At 39.6% G+C, this 20,476-nt stretch overlaps 1 protein-coding gene across 1 annotated transcript in view; it reads left to right on the forward strand.

The window, feature by feature from the left end:
- Nucleotides 1-20,476, forward strand: part of SHC3 (SHC adaptor protein 3) — a 72,946-nt gene that overhangs the window by 17,534 nt on the left and 34,936 nt on the right. The window contains exon 2 of the mRNA XM_073344912.2: nt 10,590-10,660. Coding sequence (XP_073201013.1) covers nt 10,590-10,660 — 71 coding nt within the window. The remainder of the gene's footprint in view (nt 1-10,589; nt 10,661-20,476) is intronic.

Consider the following 20,476-nt stretch of genomic DNA (forward strand, 5'->3'; position numbering starts at 1 on the left):
TAAATAGAACATTTAAAGCCAAATATTTACATCTTAAAGCACCAGAAAAACTAAATTCTAAGTGCTGACCTAAAACAGTCTGGCTATTACTCACCTGCATTTACTTCCTACTCTCAAACCTCCACTCTTACTTCTACCTGCAGTACTTTCTAGTGTTGTTGCATCATTTAGCATACATCACGTAATCAGTCTCAATAGGTCCAGTCACAATCTGGGTCTAGGTCCATATTCCGCCCACTTTAAAACATCCCAGATACAAATTCCTCCTAATTGTTATAGGACATTTGTTTCTGTTCCAAATGTAGCACCAGGTTGTGTGTGGGCTCACAAACGTGGGAGGTAAAGAAGAGTGCAGGGAGCTTTCTTCCCCTTACGCCTTGTGCGTGGGCTAGAGTGTGATGTAGAGTCACTGTTCCATGCTGCTAGTGGTACTAGCCATCATGGAGTCTAATGGCAAGGGACAGGGTGAAGGTGAGGCCATGTCACCTACTTCTTCACCAGAGGAGGTGCTAGCCAGTTGCAGGGGAATGAACACTATCCATTTAAAGTGTGACAGTGTTGTTGCATGATATGTTCCCTAAGAACCTCAGGAGGGAGATTGAATGAATTAGCCAGAATTCTTCCTGGGGTTCCATAGCTCCTCCACATCTCATCCAACTCAGACATGCCTTTTAAGGCTCAATTTAGCTCTGAGGAGTGAGGGGACAAACTCTGACTTCCATGGGAGGTTGCCTAAGTAAGAACTTCACAATTTACCTGTTAAAGATTATTTCCCACAAAACCAATCAGAGATTCTCCTATTCTGCTTTATCTGGAGTGCCTGTAAAGCACGAGTTCTCATTCTAGGGGTCATGACCAATCTCTCTTTTTACACTGGCTGGATGGAAGTAGGGTCCCACAACTGTGGAGGAGGGAGTCCTAAAAATGTTCTTTTCTTATAACATAGGGTCACAGGATGGAAAATGTGGGGAACCAGTGCTTTAAGGCATATCTATGAGGAATCATCCAAGAAAAATGTGTCTCAAATAAATTAAATGGTTTTGGATAATCATTTGGGCCTGATTTGTGCACCCCCCCCCCGTCACAGTGAGTAATGCTTTAATTCATGTGTCATCCCATTGATTTAAATGGGACTAATGCCAGAATAAGTTATTACTCAAGTAAGGATGCAGACTTGGCCACGTAAGAACTTAAAGCAATTACACATTCTTCCTTGAGACAATGGTATACTCCCAAAGCTCTTTCAATCTGGAGTGAAAGAGGTATCTATTTTCATAATTAGAGCAAAATGCCCTGGAGGGAATAAAACGGGTCACCTCTTTGCTAATTATTTGAAATTTTAGAAATCCATTTCCAATATTATTGCCATCAAAACTGTCAAAGGATATATTGGCTCTGTCACAATCCCTCAGACAGAGACAAATACCTACAAGATCTTTATCAAGCATTCTTAAAACTACAATACCCACCTGGGGAAGTGAGGAAACAGATTGACAGAGCAAGACTGGTACCCAGTAGTCACCTACTACAGGACAGGCCCAACAAGAAAAATAACAGAACACCACTGACCATCACATACAGCCCCCAGCTAAAACCTCTCTAGAACATCAGCAATCTACAACGTATCCTGGAAAACTAACCCCCCACTCTCACAGGCCTTGGGAGGCAGGCCAGTCCTCGCTTACAGACAGCCCCCCAACCTGAAGCAAATAGTCACCAACAACTACACACTACAGAAATACTAACCCAGGAACCAACCCCTGTAACAAACTTCGTTGCCTACTCTGTCCCCATATCTACTCTAGCGACACCATCAGCAGACCCAACCACATCAGCCAGTCCATCAGGGACTCATTCACCTGCACATCTACTAATGTGATATGCCATCATGTGCCAAGAATGCCCCTCTGCCATGTACATTGGCCAAACCAGACAGTCTCTATGTAAAAGAATAAATGGAAACAAATCAGACATCAGAAATGGTAACATACAAAAGCCAGTAGGAAAAAACTTCAATCTTCCTGGACATTCTATAACAGATTTAAAAGTAGTCGTACTTGAACCAAAAAACCCTTCAGAAACAGACTTCAAAGAAAGAAAAGGAGGACTTGTGGCACCTGAGAGACTAACAAATTTATTTGAGCATAAGCTTTCGTGAGCTACAGCTCACTTCATCGGATGCATTCAGTGGAAAATACAGTGGGGAGATTTATATACATAGAGAACATGAAACAATGGGTGTTACCATACACACTAACCAGAGAGATCACTTAAGGTGAGCTATTATCAGCAGGAGAGTGGGGTTGGGGGGGACCTTTTGTAGTGATAATCAAGATGGGCCATTTCCAGCAGTTGACAAGAACGTCTGAGGAATGGGGGAGGGGTAGGCATAAACATGGGCAAATAGTTTTACTTTGTGTAATGACCCATCCACTCCCAGTCTCTATTCAAGCCTAAGTTAATTGTATCCAGTTTGCAAATTAATTCCAATTCAGCAGTCTCTCGTTGGAGTCTGTTTTTACAGAAATCAGTGGTTTTCCCCCTAATTCTCCACAAGTTTAATTGCAATGGCTATAGAAGGGTTATGTTACTGAGACATCATTAGTTTTACAAATACGTTGCAGAGTTTTACTAGAAAGATATGCTATGAAGTATCATGAATATTTGAAACTAAGCAATGATCTGCTTGTGAAGTGAATGACCAAATGTATTTTGTGATCCATTAGCTCTACTTTTTTTATGTATTCTTACTAATTGGCTAAATTCAGTCACTTGCAATGTATTTCCCAATTGCCATCAGTACAAATTAGTGAGATGTTCAACATAATAAATGTTAAGTTAAAACAACAATTTAAAAACATTACCAAAATAGTTTTGTGGCTTGAGTACAAAAAGGGTGGCAACCTGTTGACTATGCTTCCAGGGTGGTGGTCTAGGCAGGACGCACTTTAAGCGCAGTTGTACTATGAAAAGGGTCTGTAAAAATGGCATTGCATGGCAGTAAGCTTATTGTTTCTCAATGACATCAAGGAGAAATATGCTCATTATATAAGATGTTTGTAACTGCTCAACCTGGGACCTGAGAATTAGTCTGGATTCGTTTATTCTCGTGTATCAACACCAGCTGTAAAATGCATACTGCCCAAATTAACAGGTTTCAGAGTAACAGCCATGTTAGTCTGTATTTGCAAAAAGAAAAGGAGTACTTGTGGCACCTTAGAGACTAACCAATTTATTTGAGCATAAGCTTTCGTGAGCTACAGCTCCGATGAAGTGAGCTGTAGCTCACGAAAGCTTATGCTCAAATAAATTGGTTAGTCTCTAAGATGCCACAAGTACTCCTTTTCTTTTTTCCCAAATTAGGCTCTCAGTTACACCTGGTCAACCCTGTAGCCTTTAAATTATGCCCTGAGTTACACACTTATAAGCCTTTTTTCAGATTATGCACTGCCCCCTTTGTGACATTTTCACAACCCTGTTGCCTTTTAACTATTCATGATGGTCCCTGCAGCTAGAGTTTAGTGAACAATCTTGTTGATGCACAAAAAGGAAGCAAATCCTTTTCATTCACTTAGTCATATTGTGTAGTACTAATAAGAATAAAATGCAGCACAAGCTCAATTTAATAATGAAAGTCAAGTGATATCACTTTGACTACACACAAGGAACAGATGTGGTGAGTACGTATGTGCCATTTTTACAGTATTTTCCAAAATAAAAATATGCTTTAAGCCTGAGCATCAAGAACTTGTGCTTCTAGTGGGCTGATTACAGAATCTGTTCCAATATATTTTAGACCTTTCTTCTTTCAAATATTAGATGTAGTTCAACCCAGAACCCAAGATCACCACAGAGCTATCGTCAGTAGTTTACACAACTATAGCAGCCTCTACATGTGTTAGGATCCGAAGGCACTGGGGTGCTTAAAGGCTATATATGGCAGGTGCACGTATTATTTGCTAACACAACCATGCTATCTCGGACATAGTTTGTACATGGTGTTGTGTACTGTTGGTGCAATCTGTAATGTCATGAGCTATGGGACTTCATTGAGGACAATCCTCTTCTTAAGCAAATGTTGCTAGTCCATTTTAGCTCATTAGGAAGACCTGTATAGTACTGGTGAGCTAGGTATTGATGTCCCAGTAGTTCAGCTGCAGAGGTTGGGAGTTCTAACCCTGTTTCGGACTGATTGAAGGGGGTTGCTCAACATTTGTGAGACAGGTATGCAATATATAGTCTGCCACCTGCTATTGGAAAATCTGGTAGCAGCTATGGGCAGGCAAGCTTTATCCATCTATGTATGGCCAGGAGGCTCTGGGTATTTTTCAGGTTCAGATGTTGCACCTGTCGTCCATGTCTTTGTCACTGCCAGACTAGACTGTTGCAATCCACTCTATGTGGGGCTACATCTTTGTATATTTTTATTAACAATACTGGTATTTCTAATGCCAGATTCTGACTCAACAGTAACGTGCATATTTCTTGGAGTGGAGGATTTCTTCCAGAAATGTAGTGTGATTAAGCCTATGAAACACGGAATAATAATTTTTAACATTCACTTTGAGCAAAAACTGGCTGATAGTGCTTACACTCTTTTCTCTTCACTCCAAACACTTGATTACACTGAACATTCATTCCATGGAACCGTTTTTTCCCCGTAAACACAGAAAACTCTACCCTGTCTAGCAATAAGTCTTGACTAAACATTTTCTAGTTAAAAAACATTGATGTAAAAAAAGAGATACTTCAGGTGGCCTGAAAGAAGTTCTGAGACACATGGCCACTCTAAAAATCTATCCAGAAATTACAGCTTGTTTAGAATTCAACAGCTTGCTTGCTAATGGATACATCTTTCCAGCAACATGAGATGTCATGTTTTGGGATCTGTACTAGCTACCTTCTAGGTACTGGGTAGAATTTAAGGTGTTGATTTTGATTTACAAAGCCCTAAGTGGGTTGGGACCTATCTATTTGAAAGGATGCTTCTTTCTCCAGGTCAAACTGCCACAGTTGCTTGACAGAGGGGCCAGCCAGCATCACATTGTTCACAAGAGTCCCATAGCTTTGGAACATGCTCTTTGCTAGTTCAGAAATAATCTTACTCCAGTATGTGCTGCAAGACCCATGAGCTTTCCTGAGTTGTAAAGTATTGGGAAGACTCTGGTGGAAGCTTGTTAAGGTTATCCGTATGTTTTAGCTGTTATGGGTGAATGGAGGGGGTTACAGGATAGTCTGTTTTTTATAACTGCATTTTTTAAGTGTTTCATTGAGTGCTGGGAGCAAATGATAGGCTCTTCTTTTCAGTGAAAGAGTACAAATGAAAATGTTTTTTTTGTCTTTGGTTTTTTTTGTTGACTATATCTTTTGGTGGATCTTTGTATGTATATTTCAAGTGGATATTTCTCAGAGGTCAATATTAGTGTTGGAGTGGTTTGAGGATGACCACATATGAGAGATACATACATCCTGCTGTTGGCTTTGGGGACTTTATCTGTACTTTCTGGTGGCAGTTAGTATTTACAGCCATCTTGTTGTTTGCAAACGTGATGTTTAAGGGTTGGCATCTTCTGATTTAAAAAAAAAGTTGGGTTGCCATCTTAGCTTAGATACATAGGGAATACTGCAAGTCTTACCATTTTGCTTTTAGTAGTCCCCATGATTTTCTATTACCATGCTGGTTTTCTGTGATTCAGGAAACGTCCAGTCATCTCTCGATTTTTCCCTTTTAGGTAGTTTATAAATAGATAAGCATCAGTGTATTGTAGAATCATCAGGCATAATTTGTAGAAAATAGAAAAACAATTCCATTGAAGTAAGATACGCTACTTTATCGTTTGTTCCTACAGTGCCATGTGCTTGTTAATTTACACCTCAGAGTTTGGTTCTAAATAATTCCAGACACTCCTCAATATGCTGCACCAAAGATCTTTAGCTGGTGTATATTAGCATAGCTTCATTGAGATTAGCTGATTACTTGAATGGGTTTTAGGTGTTTGGCCCCCAGGAAAATCAAGCCACCTACAGAGGTATCTGAATATAAATTTAGCACCCTAACTTTATGCTCTAAAGCGTGAAAATGTTGTTGTAGGTGACTGGGTTGCACATGCAAAATATGTGGATACAAACAGGTCATGGTAGAAACATGAAGTTGGGGTCTCAAATATATTTTGCATTTTTAATTTTAGGCGGTTAGGTCAGATCCTCAGTTCGTGTAAATCAGTGTAACTCCACTAAGTTCTGTAGAGCCTGCTCATTTAGAACAGCTGAGGATCTGACCTTTAAAGTTTGGCTTCATATTTGCTGACACCTTTTGCATCAAGATTTTAGAAACTTCAAAACCCAGAAGGTGAGATACAAGTGAAGTGAAAAAGGTTAAAAAAAAAAAATATTGAAACAAATCTATCCTCCAAACTGTAGTTTCTTATACTACAACAACAGAATCAACCAGCTCACAGTAGTCACTCAATCTTTCATTTTACTCCAAGCTACAATGACGCCAATAACATTTTATAGAGAAATTAAAAGACAATCTATGCTGGCATATGAAAACAAATAAACTCTCTATACTTGTATGCTCCTTTATAAGACACTGTCAAGATTCCAGATAATGTTAATAGCAACATAATAGGGCTGTCAAGCGATTAAAAAAATTAATCGCAATTAATCATGCAATTAATTGCGCTGTTAAATAGAATACCATTCATTTAAATATTTTTGGATGTTTTCTGCATTCTCAAATATATTGATTTCAGTTACAACACAGAATACAAAGTGTACAATGCTCACTTTATATTTTTGATTATAAATATTTGCACTGTAAAAAACAATAGTATTTTTCAATTCACCTACAAGTACTGTAGTGCAATCTTTGTCATGAATGTTGAACTTACAAATGTAGATTTTTTTTTTGTTACATAACTGCACTCAAAAACAAAACAATCTAAAACTTTAGAGCCTACAAGTCCACTCAGTCCTACTTCTTGTTCAGCCAATCCTCAGACAAAAATGTTTGGTTACAATTTGCAGGAGAGAATGCTGCCCACTTTTTTTACAATGTCACCTGTAAGTGAGAATGGGCATTCACATGGCACTATTATAGCTGGCATCGCAAGATATTTACGTGCCAGATGCGCTAAAGATTCATATGTCCTTTTGTCCTTAAACCACCATTCCAGAGATCATGCATCCATACTGATGATGGGTTCTGCTAGATAACGATTGAAAGCAGAGTGGACTAACGCATGTTCATTTTCATCATCTAAGTCAGATGCCACCAGCAGAAAGTTGATTTTCTTTTTTGGTGGTTCAGGTTCTGTAGCTTCTGCATTGGGTTGTTGCTCTTTTAAGACTTCTGAAAGCATGCTCCACACCTCATCCCTCTCAGATTTTGAAAGGCACTGCATATTTTTAAACACTGGGTCAAGTGCTGTAGCTATTTTTAGAAATCTCACATTGATACCTTCTTTGTGTTTTGTCAAATCTGCTCTGAAAGTATTCTTAAAACGAACATGTGCTACATCATCATCTGAGACCGCCATAACATGAAATATGTGGCAGAATGCAGGTAAAACAGAGCAGGAGGCCTTCAGTTCTCCCCCAAGGAGTTCAGTCAAATTTAATTAACACCATTTTTTTAACAAGCATCAGCATGGAAGCATGTCCTCTGGAACAGTGGTCAAAGCATAAAGGGGCATATGAATGTTTGCAATACCTTGCAACACGTACTACAAAACTGCCATGCGAACACCTGTTTTCACTTTCAGGTGACATTGTAAATAAGAAACAGGCAGAAGTATCTTCCATAAATGTAAACAAACTTGTTTGTCTTAGCAATTGGCTGAACAAGAAGTAGGACTGAGTGGACTTGTAGGCATTAAAGTTTTACATTGTTTTGGTTTTGAGTGCAGTTATGTAACTGTGACAAAGCTCTGTCCTTGCTTCCGTGGGTTCCACGTTTCCTGGTGGATTTCGCTAGCCTTAGAGGCTCACAGTGACCCTCCATGTAACCCTTCTCTCTCTAGAGACAAGGGTCACAGTCTGAGCCATTTTCATCATAAGCCAGCAAGGGAGGTGAGGAAGTTATCCTTCCTTGCACAGTCTCTGTTGTCTCAGAGTCTCAGTGATTAATCAGGGGGCAAAGGTGGGGTGGCAAGCCCAGGCCCACCCTCTACTCCGGGCTCCAGCCCAGGGACCCTAATAGTATCAGCTATGGTAGCTGACCTTTTAGAAACATGACATGTACAATTCCCTGGGCTACTTCCCCCACAGCAGCCCTCACTTCCTCAAGCTCCAGTTCACCTTTACCTCAGAGTCTCCTTCCTTGTGCCTGATATGGTGTGTACTACTCAGCCTCTCCAACAGCACAACCTCCTCCCACAGCTCCTGACATGCACACCCACCTGACTGACTGGGAGGCTTTTAACTAGTTTCAGCCAGCTCCTGGTTGGCTTCAGGTGTCCCAATCAACCTAGCATTCTCCCTGCCTTCTGGAAAGTTCTTAATTGGCCCCAGGTGTCCTCATTGACCTGGAGCAGCTTCCATTTCACTTAACCTGGTACCAGGGATTTGTTTAGCCTGGAGCTAATATATCTATCTCCCACTACTTTTCTATAGCCATCTGGCCTTGCCCCGTCACAGTAACAAAAAAAAAAAAATCTATATCTGTAAGTTACACTTCCATGATAGAGATTGCACTACAGTACTAGTATGAGGTGAATTGAAAAATACTATTTCTTTTGTTTATCATTTTTACAGTGCTAATATTTGTAATAAAAAATAATAGTGAGCACTGTAAACTTTGTATTCTGTGTTGTAATAGAAATCAATCTATTTGAAAATGTAGAAAAACATCCAAAAATACCAATTAAAATTTATTAAATATTCTATCGTTTAACAGTGTGATTAATCGCAATAAAAAAACCAATCATGATTAATGTTTTTGAGTTAATGGCATGAGTTCACTGCAATTAATCGACAGCCCTACAACATAATCCTTTAATCAGACATTCATACAAAATTCTTGATTAGACTTTGGGACACCCATCTATCCATTATTCCAAAGAATGCGGGCCTAATTCTCTACTTTGTTACACCAGTTTAACACCAGCATACCTCAATTGACTTTACTGAAATTACACTGGTGTAAAAACAGTGTACTAGAGCAAAGGGGCAGGCCTGTTATCTATAGATCTCTCTTTAACTATGTATTTTTTTCAAAAAATCCGGTGGATAATTGTGCACTTAATGTCCATGTGCTGAGCAGGTGTTTGTTCATGCAAATAACTAATTATAGAAGTGGATTCTCCAGTCTGCTAAGGCCACTTTACTGCTTGTGCAAAGTAGCTTTAAACTGGCCAGAGATTTGCAGTGTATAATTCCCCCTGCGTAGGGGGAATTTATAGCCACCTCCCACCCCTGCTTCCTTTGCATTCCTAGCGTAAGAGGGAGGAGGTGGCGTATTGGGCTGGGGCAAGGTGGAACTGTGGTAGAACTGAGTTCTGTCATGCTCAGTCTTCCACTGGTGGGATACAGGTTGGATCTAATGGAGAATCAGAGCATCTATGTCTAACTGGTCACTTCCACATGGAAATACCTGATGTGGGTTTATAATAATTTGGAGAGTTTTTCATGTACAATTATATGCTTTGCTTTCAATCAGGACCGTAATACTTTTTTGCATTTGTCTGAAAGTGATTGGCTTAGCATGACCATTTCCTATAACAGTTTTGAATTCCACCCGTTTTATTTTTTTCAGTTAGATTTTTTTTTTAAAACATGATAGCAAGGCAGATTGTATTCAGACAGCCATGTGCTAGAATCTGCTTGAGTAAGATATTTCTAATTTTGCAGGATTATCTTTAGAACAATAGATAGACGGCTGTCCATATGTCTTTTCAGGGGTTTTCTGAGCTGAATTTGCAATCAGCTGATTAAAGGATGAACATGTTGCTTTTCACATCATCTGGTTTATAAAGAACCCCATATCTGTGACCATAAAATAGTTAGGAGTTTGGGAAAGGGCAGATAATGTGTACATCCACTTATTGCAATGGCATGTGCAGATCAGATGTTTGCACATGCAATACTCAATTGTCTTTCTCACTGACCATTTACTCTTCCAAATATCTGATTTGGGGTATAGTTACGTGAAGTTGTATGCCTGACTTTTTGATAATCTGGCCCATAATATATGGATTTGTTTATAACAAATTGATGATAAACATGACTATCTTGGCATATTTTTCAATTTAACCCCTTTTTATATTGATTTTTTTATTTGTACTTCTTTGTATATCTTCAAGCTTAGTAAAGAATATGAATGTGAGTGAACTACTAAGTAGTACATTATGTACTGTGTATTATGATGAGATTAGGCATAAAAAGATATGTTGACTAAATTGTAAATGAAATGCAGTATTTATAGAGCAACCCTGTGATCCAAAGAACCTAGTTATGAAAAGCTAGCTTACAAACGATAAATCAGATGTAAAACAAAGATTGCACAGTAACTTTTATTGATTGTTTCTTCTCCTAGAGCTCAGTAATGTGTGTAATACATACTTTATAACTTTTCTTTCTTCCTGCAGTACTTGGGATGTATAGAGGTCTTACGCTCAATGAGATCTCTTGACTTCAATACAAGAACACAGATTACAAGGTAAGACTTTTTGCAAATAAATTCACATAGTTAACTCTTGTATTATCTCCAAACAGTCAAGCATATGACTGGAGAAGAGCAAATATGTAACTGAATGTTTAGACTCTTTGGTCCCATTCTTATATTTTGCATTTAAAGGTGGGCATCTTACATTAGTGTAGCTCCAAAGGGACTTAGGGTCTTTTTCTGCCTGTTCTTCTGCCCTTTCAGGCTGCAATTCAGCAAAGCATTTAAGCATGTGCTTAAGTACATTACCATTAAACACATATTAATACTTCACTGAATAGGGACAGACTGCTGAATTGGGGCCTCAAGGCTTGAAATTCTAAAAAGCCTTAAGGAATTTTGTGTGTGTGTAATTTTAATTGTTCCTTGTGAAACTACAGAAAAGAAGGGTTAATATTTTTAAAAATTAAAAATCTATAGTACAGAAAATATAAATAGAAAGAAATCAGTAGAATGGTAATAGAAACAAATACAAGCCTATTATTCTTTCCAGAGAATCCATAATAAATAGTACATACGTACACATATATATACTGGGTTGACATTAGAATTTCTAAGCATAGCTTTTTTTAAATTCATCACTAAAAGATGATACTGCTTTTAAAACATTATCCATGAATAATTCTATTTATAAAGAGATTCTTTAGGGAGAAATACAGCAAATGTTTGTTTTTTATACATTCTAGTTTTAGGGCCTGATCCCATTCACTTTGAATCAGGCCCCCCAATGTGGCAAGATGCCGGTGTCTTCTAGCATTTGACAGTACAGCTTCCAAAAACCGTAGCCAAATCAGGCAGTAAACCATTCTGTTTGTATGAAAAGGAAAAATATAAAATGGGATTAGTGGAGAAGGCTGTTGCCTTTTGAATTCAGGGAGATGGGTTGTGAATGGTGTTCTGGAAAACACCTCCCAGTTTCTAGTGGTCTATCTCAATCAAAAAGAAAAGGAGTACTTGTGGCACCTTAGTGACTAACCAATTTATTTGAGCATAAGCTTTCGTGAGCTACAGCTCACTTCCACAGATGCATACTGTGGAAACTGCAGAAGACATTATATACACAGAGACCATGAAACAATACCTCCTCCCACCCCACTCTCCTGCTGGTAATAGCTTATCTAAAGTGATCACTCTCCTTACAATGAATATGATAATCAAGGTGGGCCATTTCCAGCACAAATCCAGGTTTTCTCACCCCCCCCCCACACAAACTCACTCTCCTGCTGGCAATAGCTCATCCAAACTGACCACTCTCCTTACAATGTGTATGATAATCAAGGTGGGCCATTTCCAGCATAAATCCAAGTTTAACCAGAACGTCGGGGGGGGGGTGTAGGAAAAAACAAGGGGAAATAGGTTACCTTGCATAATGACTTAGCCACTCCCAGTCTCTATTTAAGCCTAAATTAATAGTATCCAATTTGCAAATGAATTCCAATTCAGCAGTTTCTCGCTGGAGTCTGGATTTGAAGTTTTTTTTTGTTTTAAGATAGCGACCTTCATGTCTATCTTAAAACAAAAAAACTACAAAAAAACTTCAAATCCAGACTTGTTTCATGGTCTCTCTGAATATAATGTCTTCTGCAGTTTCCACAGTATGCATCCGATGAAGTGAGCTGTAGCTCACGAAAGCTCATGCTCAGATAAATGGGTTAGTCTCTAAGGTGCCACAAGTACTCCTTTTCTTTTTGCGAATACAGACTAACACGGCTGTTACTCTGAAACCTATCTCAATCAAAGAATTCATGATATATCTGTTATGAAACTAATACCTCTCGTGCTTGGATGTTCTTGTAGACTCCATGGACCAGATTCAGAGCTCTTGCACATGGGTGTAATTTCAGTGACTTACAAGAGTTGCACCTGCATGCACCAACTTCAAGTTTGCCGCCATGGGTAAGACTACACTGCAGTTGGAAGCTCACTTAAAGTAGCACCATGGCTGTTGTGACTCGAGCCCTCAAGCCTACCCAACCCCCTGGGTCTGAGCTTAGGTGGCTAGCCAGAGTCTTCGCCAGAGCCACAACTTCGGCACTGCTATTTTTAGCATGCTAGCTTGAGCTGAACTAGCATGAGTCCATCTACCTGGACTGGGAGGCTTGCTCCCAGTCCAGCTGCAGTGTAGGCATACCTTCTGAGTCCTTTAACTGGGTGCTCAGATACTATGAGGGTGAGTGGAATAGAGAGAGATGACAGAACATTATATATTCCTGTCAAACGTTCTAGGCCTTAGAAGACATTTGAGAATATTTCTGATAAGCTGTCTTCGTGGTCTCTGTCTGTGTTTCTACAGTATTCACAATAATGGCCTTTTTAAGCAACTTCATGCCAGACAGAATCTTAGTGCTGACACAGGTGGCACATTTGTACTTACCACTTGGAAAGTTAAGTGATACTGGCTTATAAAACAATTTGTAATAGTTACTTACTTTGTTTTATATCTGAATATGAGCCACTTGTTGGTTGGTGTACACTTTCCTTGGCTTAGCATTGCTTTTTTCTCCAGTAACTAGTTTAAAGATCCACTCTGTCAGTAAAACTCAACCAAATTTGCCAATCAGAAAGCAGTATAATCTGTGGTCATTTTTACATGCAAAATGTCACTGCTCCAGTGTTCTCTGAGTGCATGGTTATTTTTGGCTTTAACTGTGAAACATACATTTGGAAAGTGACGTTTTTCTGATGAAGTTGTAGCATAGCTGATCACATACTGGGCACTTCCTTGGCTCATATTCTTTTGACCACATCTAAAATGTAAGAAAAGTCGCAGGCAGAAAACCTTATGTTGCTTGGGGTTTCTTTTCTTTTCTTTTCCTTTTTTTTTTCTTTTTTTAAAATGATGCCACACAGACTCACTCCTCGGATCCATTCACAAGGTCTAATCCAAAGTCCACTGATGTCAGTGGGAGCTTTGGATGAGCTTTGAATCAGATGCTAGAACCTGAATCTGCATTTCACTAACATTAGAAATAATCACGGACATTAGAAATGCCTATGGCTTGGGTTACCGTTAAAGAAACCACCACAAGCAGTCTCTGCCTCACTTTGTAATTTCGTATTTCACATACAAGCTTATGTTTGATTAAGAAGTCACATTTCCCCAAACTCACTTTTGAGCTTTAACCTTCATGGTAAAATGTCACACGTGCACCAACTGATTCCTGCTGACCTCACTTACAAATAACAAACAGAAGTCTCTAAGTCATATTTATTCTAGGATTGTAGTAATTCTATAGTTTATTCATAATCTGTGCCAAATGCTCTGTATCATTGTCCTTGATTCTTGTATAAATGTTGGCAGACCCAGTAGCGCAGCAGGTATACAAGTGAGGCATTATCATTGCTTGCTTGTTAGCTGATTTCTCTGCAGCTCTTTCACCAATGAGAATCATTTTGAAATTTGAAAATCCTTGTGTAGTGGATCATCGGCAGCAGGGATTGAAGCTGGGACCTGTGGTGCCTTTACTGCCTGAGCAAAAGAGCTCAGGTTCCATAAATTGCTCTAGGACTAGCCACTGGAAGGAGACAGAGTCACATTGTGTAAGCGTGGCTGCACCACTCCTCTTGGCTGGAGAAGATACCCTGAGCTTCAGATGTCTAAGCAGTTCAAATCCATGTTTGGATCTCTAGTTATAATGCAACCTTCCTGGCTGGCTATAAGCATGGATTGCTCTTGCTTTAGTTGATGCCATTTTGGTGTGAGGTGTCCTTGCAAATCCTATAGACTTGAAAGAAGAAATGGCTCCACCTTTGGCCTGACATAACTTCTGACATCAGGTAATGTTTAGTAAGCACTCTAGAGGCCAGTTTGCGAATATGAGCCCAGTCAGAGTCTACAGGATTCTGGAAACCTCTATTTCCCGGTGGCCATGCTGAAGGCTTGGTGTGCATGGACAGTAGCATAGTCACTCCCTTTCTAACATTACATCAACAGTTGCTCCCACAGCAGTACCATATCTGTCATTGCACACTCCTCTTCTCTGCGGGCAGATTTTCAAAAGATTTCAGCTCTTACAATTGGGGCCAGATTTCTGAGGAGCTCCGCTCCCATTTAGGCATCACCGTAAGTGGCCACACATTCAAAAGAGATGAGCTCGTTTGAAAAATCTGACCGTGTAATTCCTTCCCACTGACTTTTGCCAAGATCAATAATGAGTAAGGAGAGAAGAGATTCCCGAGGACCTGATCACAAGATTAAAGGGCCAAGGAGTAGCTTTATCTGAGGCACAATAACCAAGAGCTCAAAACATTTAAATTAAATATGTAACTCAGTTATTGCACATTTAAAATAACACAATGGGGTGGAATGCGGAATGGGGGGTGGGGGGGAGATAAAGTTCCTGGACAAGCCATCAGGTTAAAAGATTGTGTAAATGTCATATTTGATGTATATTGTTCAGGTGTCTAGAATTTATCTTTGGGCCAGATTGTTTGTGACTCGTTCTATTGGCAAACTTTTGCTCACCTGAATAGTCCTATTGAAGTCTATGGCTTGTTTGAATAAGTTCTCATGATGGTTGTAAAGACTCCACAGTCTTGCTTGTAATCAAAGGAAAACAAAGTTGTAATTCACTGGGAGGTTCTGTTGATCTCAAGGGCAAAAATTTCTAAAGCAGCTTTTAAAATTGTGCCCACGATGTGACACATCTAAGTTTTTGTATATGCAAAATTATATATATTTGTGCATACCTGCTACATTGATGCATGCTTGCGGGGAGGAAGAAAGAGCTTTTTTAGCCAAATCGCAGAACTGAGAGTCAGACTCCTGGGTTCTATAGGTTCTGGCTTCTTGTCTCCTGGGACACACCACTTAATCTGTTTTGACCTCACAGGGTTGTGAGACTAAATAAATGTTTGTAAAGTGCACTGAAATCTTTGGATGGAAAGGACTGTAGAAGTGCAAACAATTAATACTGGCTGAGATTTTCAAAGCTGCCTAATGGATTTAGATGCCCAAGTCCCATTAGAAATTAAGGGGACTTAGGTGTCCAAACTCCCTAGAAAGTATTGAAAATCATCCCACCTATTATTATTTAATCAGTTATTTAGATACCCAAATCCAAGTGTATGCTTGGGCAAAACCAAACACATGAAAAACTGGCAACTTTTGAAGGCCCAAAATAAATACGATTTGCTTAGGGGGTCTTCCTTCTCTTAAGGTCACTCGTAAAAAATATAAGGTATTTTCACTGTTTTGCTTGGCGCTTTGTGTGTCTAATACTTAACTTGAATTGTTTATCATTCTTAAAAATTAAAATGTTAAATATTTTAATAGTTAATATACTTTCTACGTAAGTGAAATCAATGAACAGATGCTTCCCTTTACCATGCTGTTAGTAGAGGGGTATCAACAGTTTCAGTGTTGCCCAGAAAAACGTGGTGGTATATTAGTCTGTGGCTATGGCTTATGGAGAAATGAAAAGGTAAGTATAAATTGTATGAGATTTTTCCTTGATCGTTGTGAAATTTGAAGTTGCCAGAGGCTTTTACTACAGAACAAATGTGACAATTAGAGTGCTATTGTATTGTCACTTGTGAACCTATTCTTTTGTAATCTCCACGTGAATCTTTGAATTTTTAAATGGAAGTGCAAGCAAAAGTGTCAGTAGGTATAGATAATGGTAAAATAAAAACCATCTGAATCCACAAATTGTATAATTAACTGTGCATTGGCAATTCTTGGCACACACCTGAAGTAATGCTAACTTGCTTGGGCAAAGGAAAGAACAGAAGTGTTTCATTCTCAACGTAGAGGAGGAGCCAGACAACTGAACTAACTGCAGCTGGCAACTGGTCCTAAATTCACCATGACTCCTTCCACCATCGCCACTGAAAGGGACCACCTTTAAAGTTTTTTTGGCCAGCCCATTTGTGTCCTCAAACTTTTTATTAAAAAAATATTCAGGTAAAATATTATTGCAACACGTGCAATGTTTACAGTTCATCTAATACACAAGTGTCTACATCTGTGTGCTTACTGTTAAATTTGTTACATTATAATGAGCTTTAGCTACCATGTTGCATGCATGGACCGAATTATAATTATGTTGCATGTACAGTTTGTCATACTACAGGTATCTGGATTACAAGCCTGCATGTTCTGTGTTGTTGTTAGCTAATTGAGTGCAATTACTTTAGTGCATGCAGCGTCTGAAAGCCATCTCACCATACTGAGTGAAACATTATGTTGCATGTTCCGTTAATAAGTAGAGCCCCATAGCGGAATAACTTATATTAGCGATGGGCCTGAATACAATCCAGATCCTAGTCCCCCATGAACTTTGTGGGGATAAGGTGCTCAAACCCTGCTCACAGCCCAGATCTTGTGGTTGGACCCTCCCTTCATAAGGGGCTGAACCAAAACCGTAAATACACACTTTTCCATCCATTCCCCCTGCCCTGACTTTTGGAAAGGAGGTGTTCAAAATCCAAATCCAAGGTACAGAACTAGGTTCAGGCCCACCACTAAATTGTATTGATGACGTTTCAATTCATATAGTATTTCTTTACATATTTTGTATTCTTTACAGAAACTTATTGCCAGCAAAGATCACCCGCAAGGAAGACATTGGGAGGGAAAAATGGCTCCACTATAGCGTATGAAGAAATTTAGGTAACATGTATTTATTTCAAACAATAAGTCTTATGTAGTCACTGAATTCCCCCCACCCCTCAGCTATTTGGAAAATATTACTTTTGCTTGGAAAGCACCAGTGTTCTATAGTTTACCTGTGGTTAATGGACCATGGATTTTGCCATCTGGATGGTACTGTAGGGGTGTGTAATACATAGACTCAGATTGTAAGTAACCCCAGCACACCTGTGCATGGACAGAGGGTGATCAAGAAGCTGTGCAAAGGGAGAAAATCTACACAGGGGCGAGCTCTGGGGAGCACAGGGACTGCTTGCTATTACTCCCCTTTTCAGGGCAGGGAGGAGACAGGGCTGTGCTCGTAACCTGTAACAGCAAGCTGAGTAGGAGAGCATCTGCCCCATTTTTATGCAAGGAGGAGCTTTGGTTCTCCTCTTGGGGCAGTGGAGCTCCAGACAGACTGCCCCCTCCTCAGGTCTGTGACTCAAAAGTTACTGACTAGCCCATGCTTTACATACTCTGAGAACCTTCAATGGATAGCAGATTAGTAGTAGTAGAAGTAGTAATTTATTGTTAATGAGTTTCATACCAGGAAATGTGCCCAGTAGGTGAATAACTGCTACTCATATGCACCAGAATTATGAATAATACCTGGATAACTAATTTATAATACCTGACACTCATGCTTAACAGAATAACAAATACTGATGGGGGAATAATTTACATCTGCCCACTTAGCTCCCATAAAGTAGCATGCAAATGTGTTGGAACAAACGGGTTTTTTAATGTGCTTTACATTGTAAGTATCTTTAATTTTAATTTATTATTATTAATGGAAACATTTTCAATAATGTTGGATTAATTTGATCTATGGTAGTTTAACAATAATGAACAAAAGAGGACAATAATAACTTATTAAGCCTGGGCAGCCTTCCCTGTCTCCTTTTTGCTAGCCTCTGTGAGTAAGAAAGAGCTACAGAGAGGACTGGGTTGGGAGAGAGTTGAAGACAAAATTGCCAGCTTCATGTCTTTGGCAACTCTCCTGTGGATGTAGCTGCACCCTGTATTATCAGACAAGAGGTTGATGAACCTGAGCAGTTCTGTTGGCTTTTCTTAGCCGAGATAAATAAATTCAGTTCAAGAATAACTGTCTTTGTACTGAAGTATAAAATGCAAAATGTGTCCTGTCTGAGATATTGATTGTGTGTGTGTAAAGTTTGGAGTTTGTGGCAACTGTGGATTTAGCCAGAGGGAAGCAAAATAAGTGAGACTTCTCAGGGCTATAAGAGAACATCTGGGGACTCATTTCAGTAGTTAGTGTGAAGCAGAGGGGTTTTATTCCTGCTTTTAAAGGCAAATCTCAGTGCAAAGTTAACTGTGGAGTCATTACTTGACAATTAGGAGAATGTCAAATTTTTAACAGCAGATGGGCCATGGGACTGCAAACACATGGAGAAAACCAAGGTGCAGGGAAGCTGAGTGACTCTTTTTTACACCATGCATAATTAGTCTGTGGAACTCATTGCCACAGGATGTTGTTGAGGCCAAGAACTTATCAGGCAGTAAAGAAGGGATTGGACACTTATATGAATAATAAGGCTAGCCAGTTTTATAATCACTAATCCAAACCCAAGAGATTTTGGAAGAGTTGTAAAAGCTCATGCTTCAGAATTTAAGATAATCTCTAGCAATTAGTGGGAGAGTCACTTGGGGCAAAGATTATCCCGTATCTGTCTAGCAAGCGCTCTGAAGTGACAGGTGTCTGCTCTTAGAGACAGTGTACTAGACTAGAAGAACTTTAGATCTGATCTAATATGACAATTCCTATGTTCCTGTGGCTACTGTGAGCCGATGGCTGAGCTAGGAATAGAGTTTGTCTTCTGTGTCTCAGTCCATTGTCCTGCCCACTGGTCTACGCTTCCAGAGGCCATGCTGGAATAGAGAATGATGGCCTGCAAAGGAGGCTCGAGAATTATGGCTTCTTAACTAAACTGATCTAGACTTAGGTTCTTCCTTTAGTTCAGGGGAGGCCAACCTGTGGCTGAAGAGCCACATGCAGCTCTTCAGAAGTTAATATGCGGCTCCTCGTATAGGCACCGACTCCAGGGCTGGAGCTACAGGCGCCAACTTTCCAATGTGCCGGGGGGTGCTCGCTGCTCAACCCCGGCTCTGCCACAGGCCCTGCCCTCACTCCACCCCTTCCCGCCCCCTACCTGAGCCTGCCGTGCCTTTGCTCCTCCCCCCTCCGCCCCAGCCTCCTGCAGGCCACAAAACAGCTGATTGGGAGGTGCTGGGAGTGGGTGGGGGCTGCTGACATATTACTGTGGCACTTTAGCAAGGTACATTGGTAAATTCTGGTTCCTTCTCAGGCTCAGGTTGGCTACCGCTGCTTTAGTTTGTTGGCATCACTGAACTTATCTTCCAAAAACAATCCCTAAATACAGGGTTTTGCACACACTATTTATGTACACTAAAAGGTGGGTTTTAGAAGCTTGTTTTGAAAATGTACCCCTTCTAATGGCAGAGTGTTTAGAGTCTGTGTGATGCTTAAACATAATGGGTGTTTTCAGAAATATGCACACAACTGTGTGCACAAAAATGAAGTTGTCTAATTGGCATGTACAGTTGCCATAGCTGTGCACAGAATCCAATATATATATAGGCTCCTAAGATGCCAGTTAGGTGCAAAACTGACCCTGTGTGTATGCAATTTTGTGGTTATAAATACAAATTAGGTGTGTAATTGCATGCACAATTCCGAAAATCAGAACAGTCAGACTTTTTAACTAGCTTATTAGAAGTAGGTTTTAACAATATGTAATTCTCTGTGCTGCTGGTGTATAAAACAGTAGGATGTTCTGGAGCTCATATTAGCCTAAAGACTTCGGTTTTATAAATCTGCATTTTATTCACATTTTATGTGGAATTTAGTAAATATGTGACTAGATTCCCACAAAGGCTTGATAGGAGTGAAAGGTACTGGTTGTGCTAAGATCTTCTGCCTGGTGTATTGCTTAATAAATATGCATCTATGGAAGTTCAAAAATAAGTGAACACCACTAAACCAAATCAATGGGTGGTAAAAAATCTTTGGCAGTGAAGGGATTAAAAAAGCATCTAAGAATTGTTGATGCAGGGTGCTCTGAAATAGCACTAAGGCTTGAGTACACTGACTTTTGTCATTGATTTAGAAAACACTTTTCAAATGAATATAGAAA

Source organism: Lepidochelys kempii, chromosome 5 (genome assembly GCF_965140285.1).
Source record: "Lepidochelys kempii isolate rLepKem1 chromosome 5, rLepKem1.hap1, whole genome shotgun sequence".
NCBI lineage: Eukaryota > Metazoa > Chordata > Testudines > Cheloniidae > Lepidochelys > Lepidochelys kempii.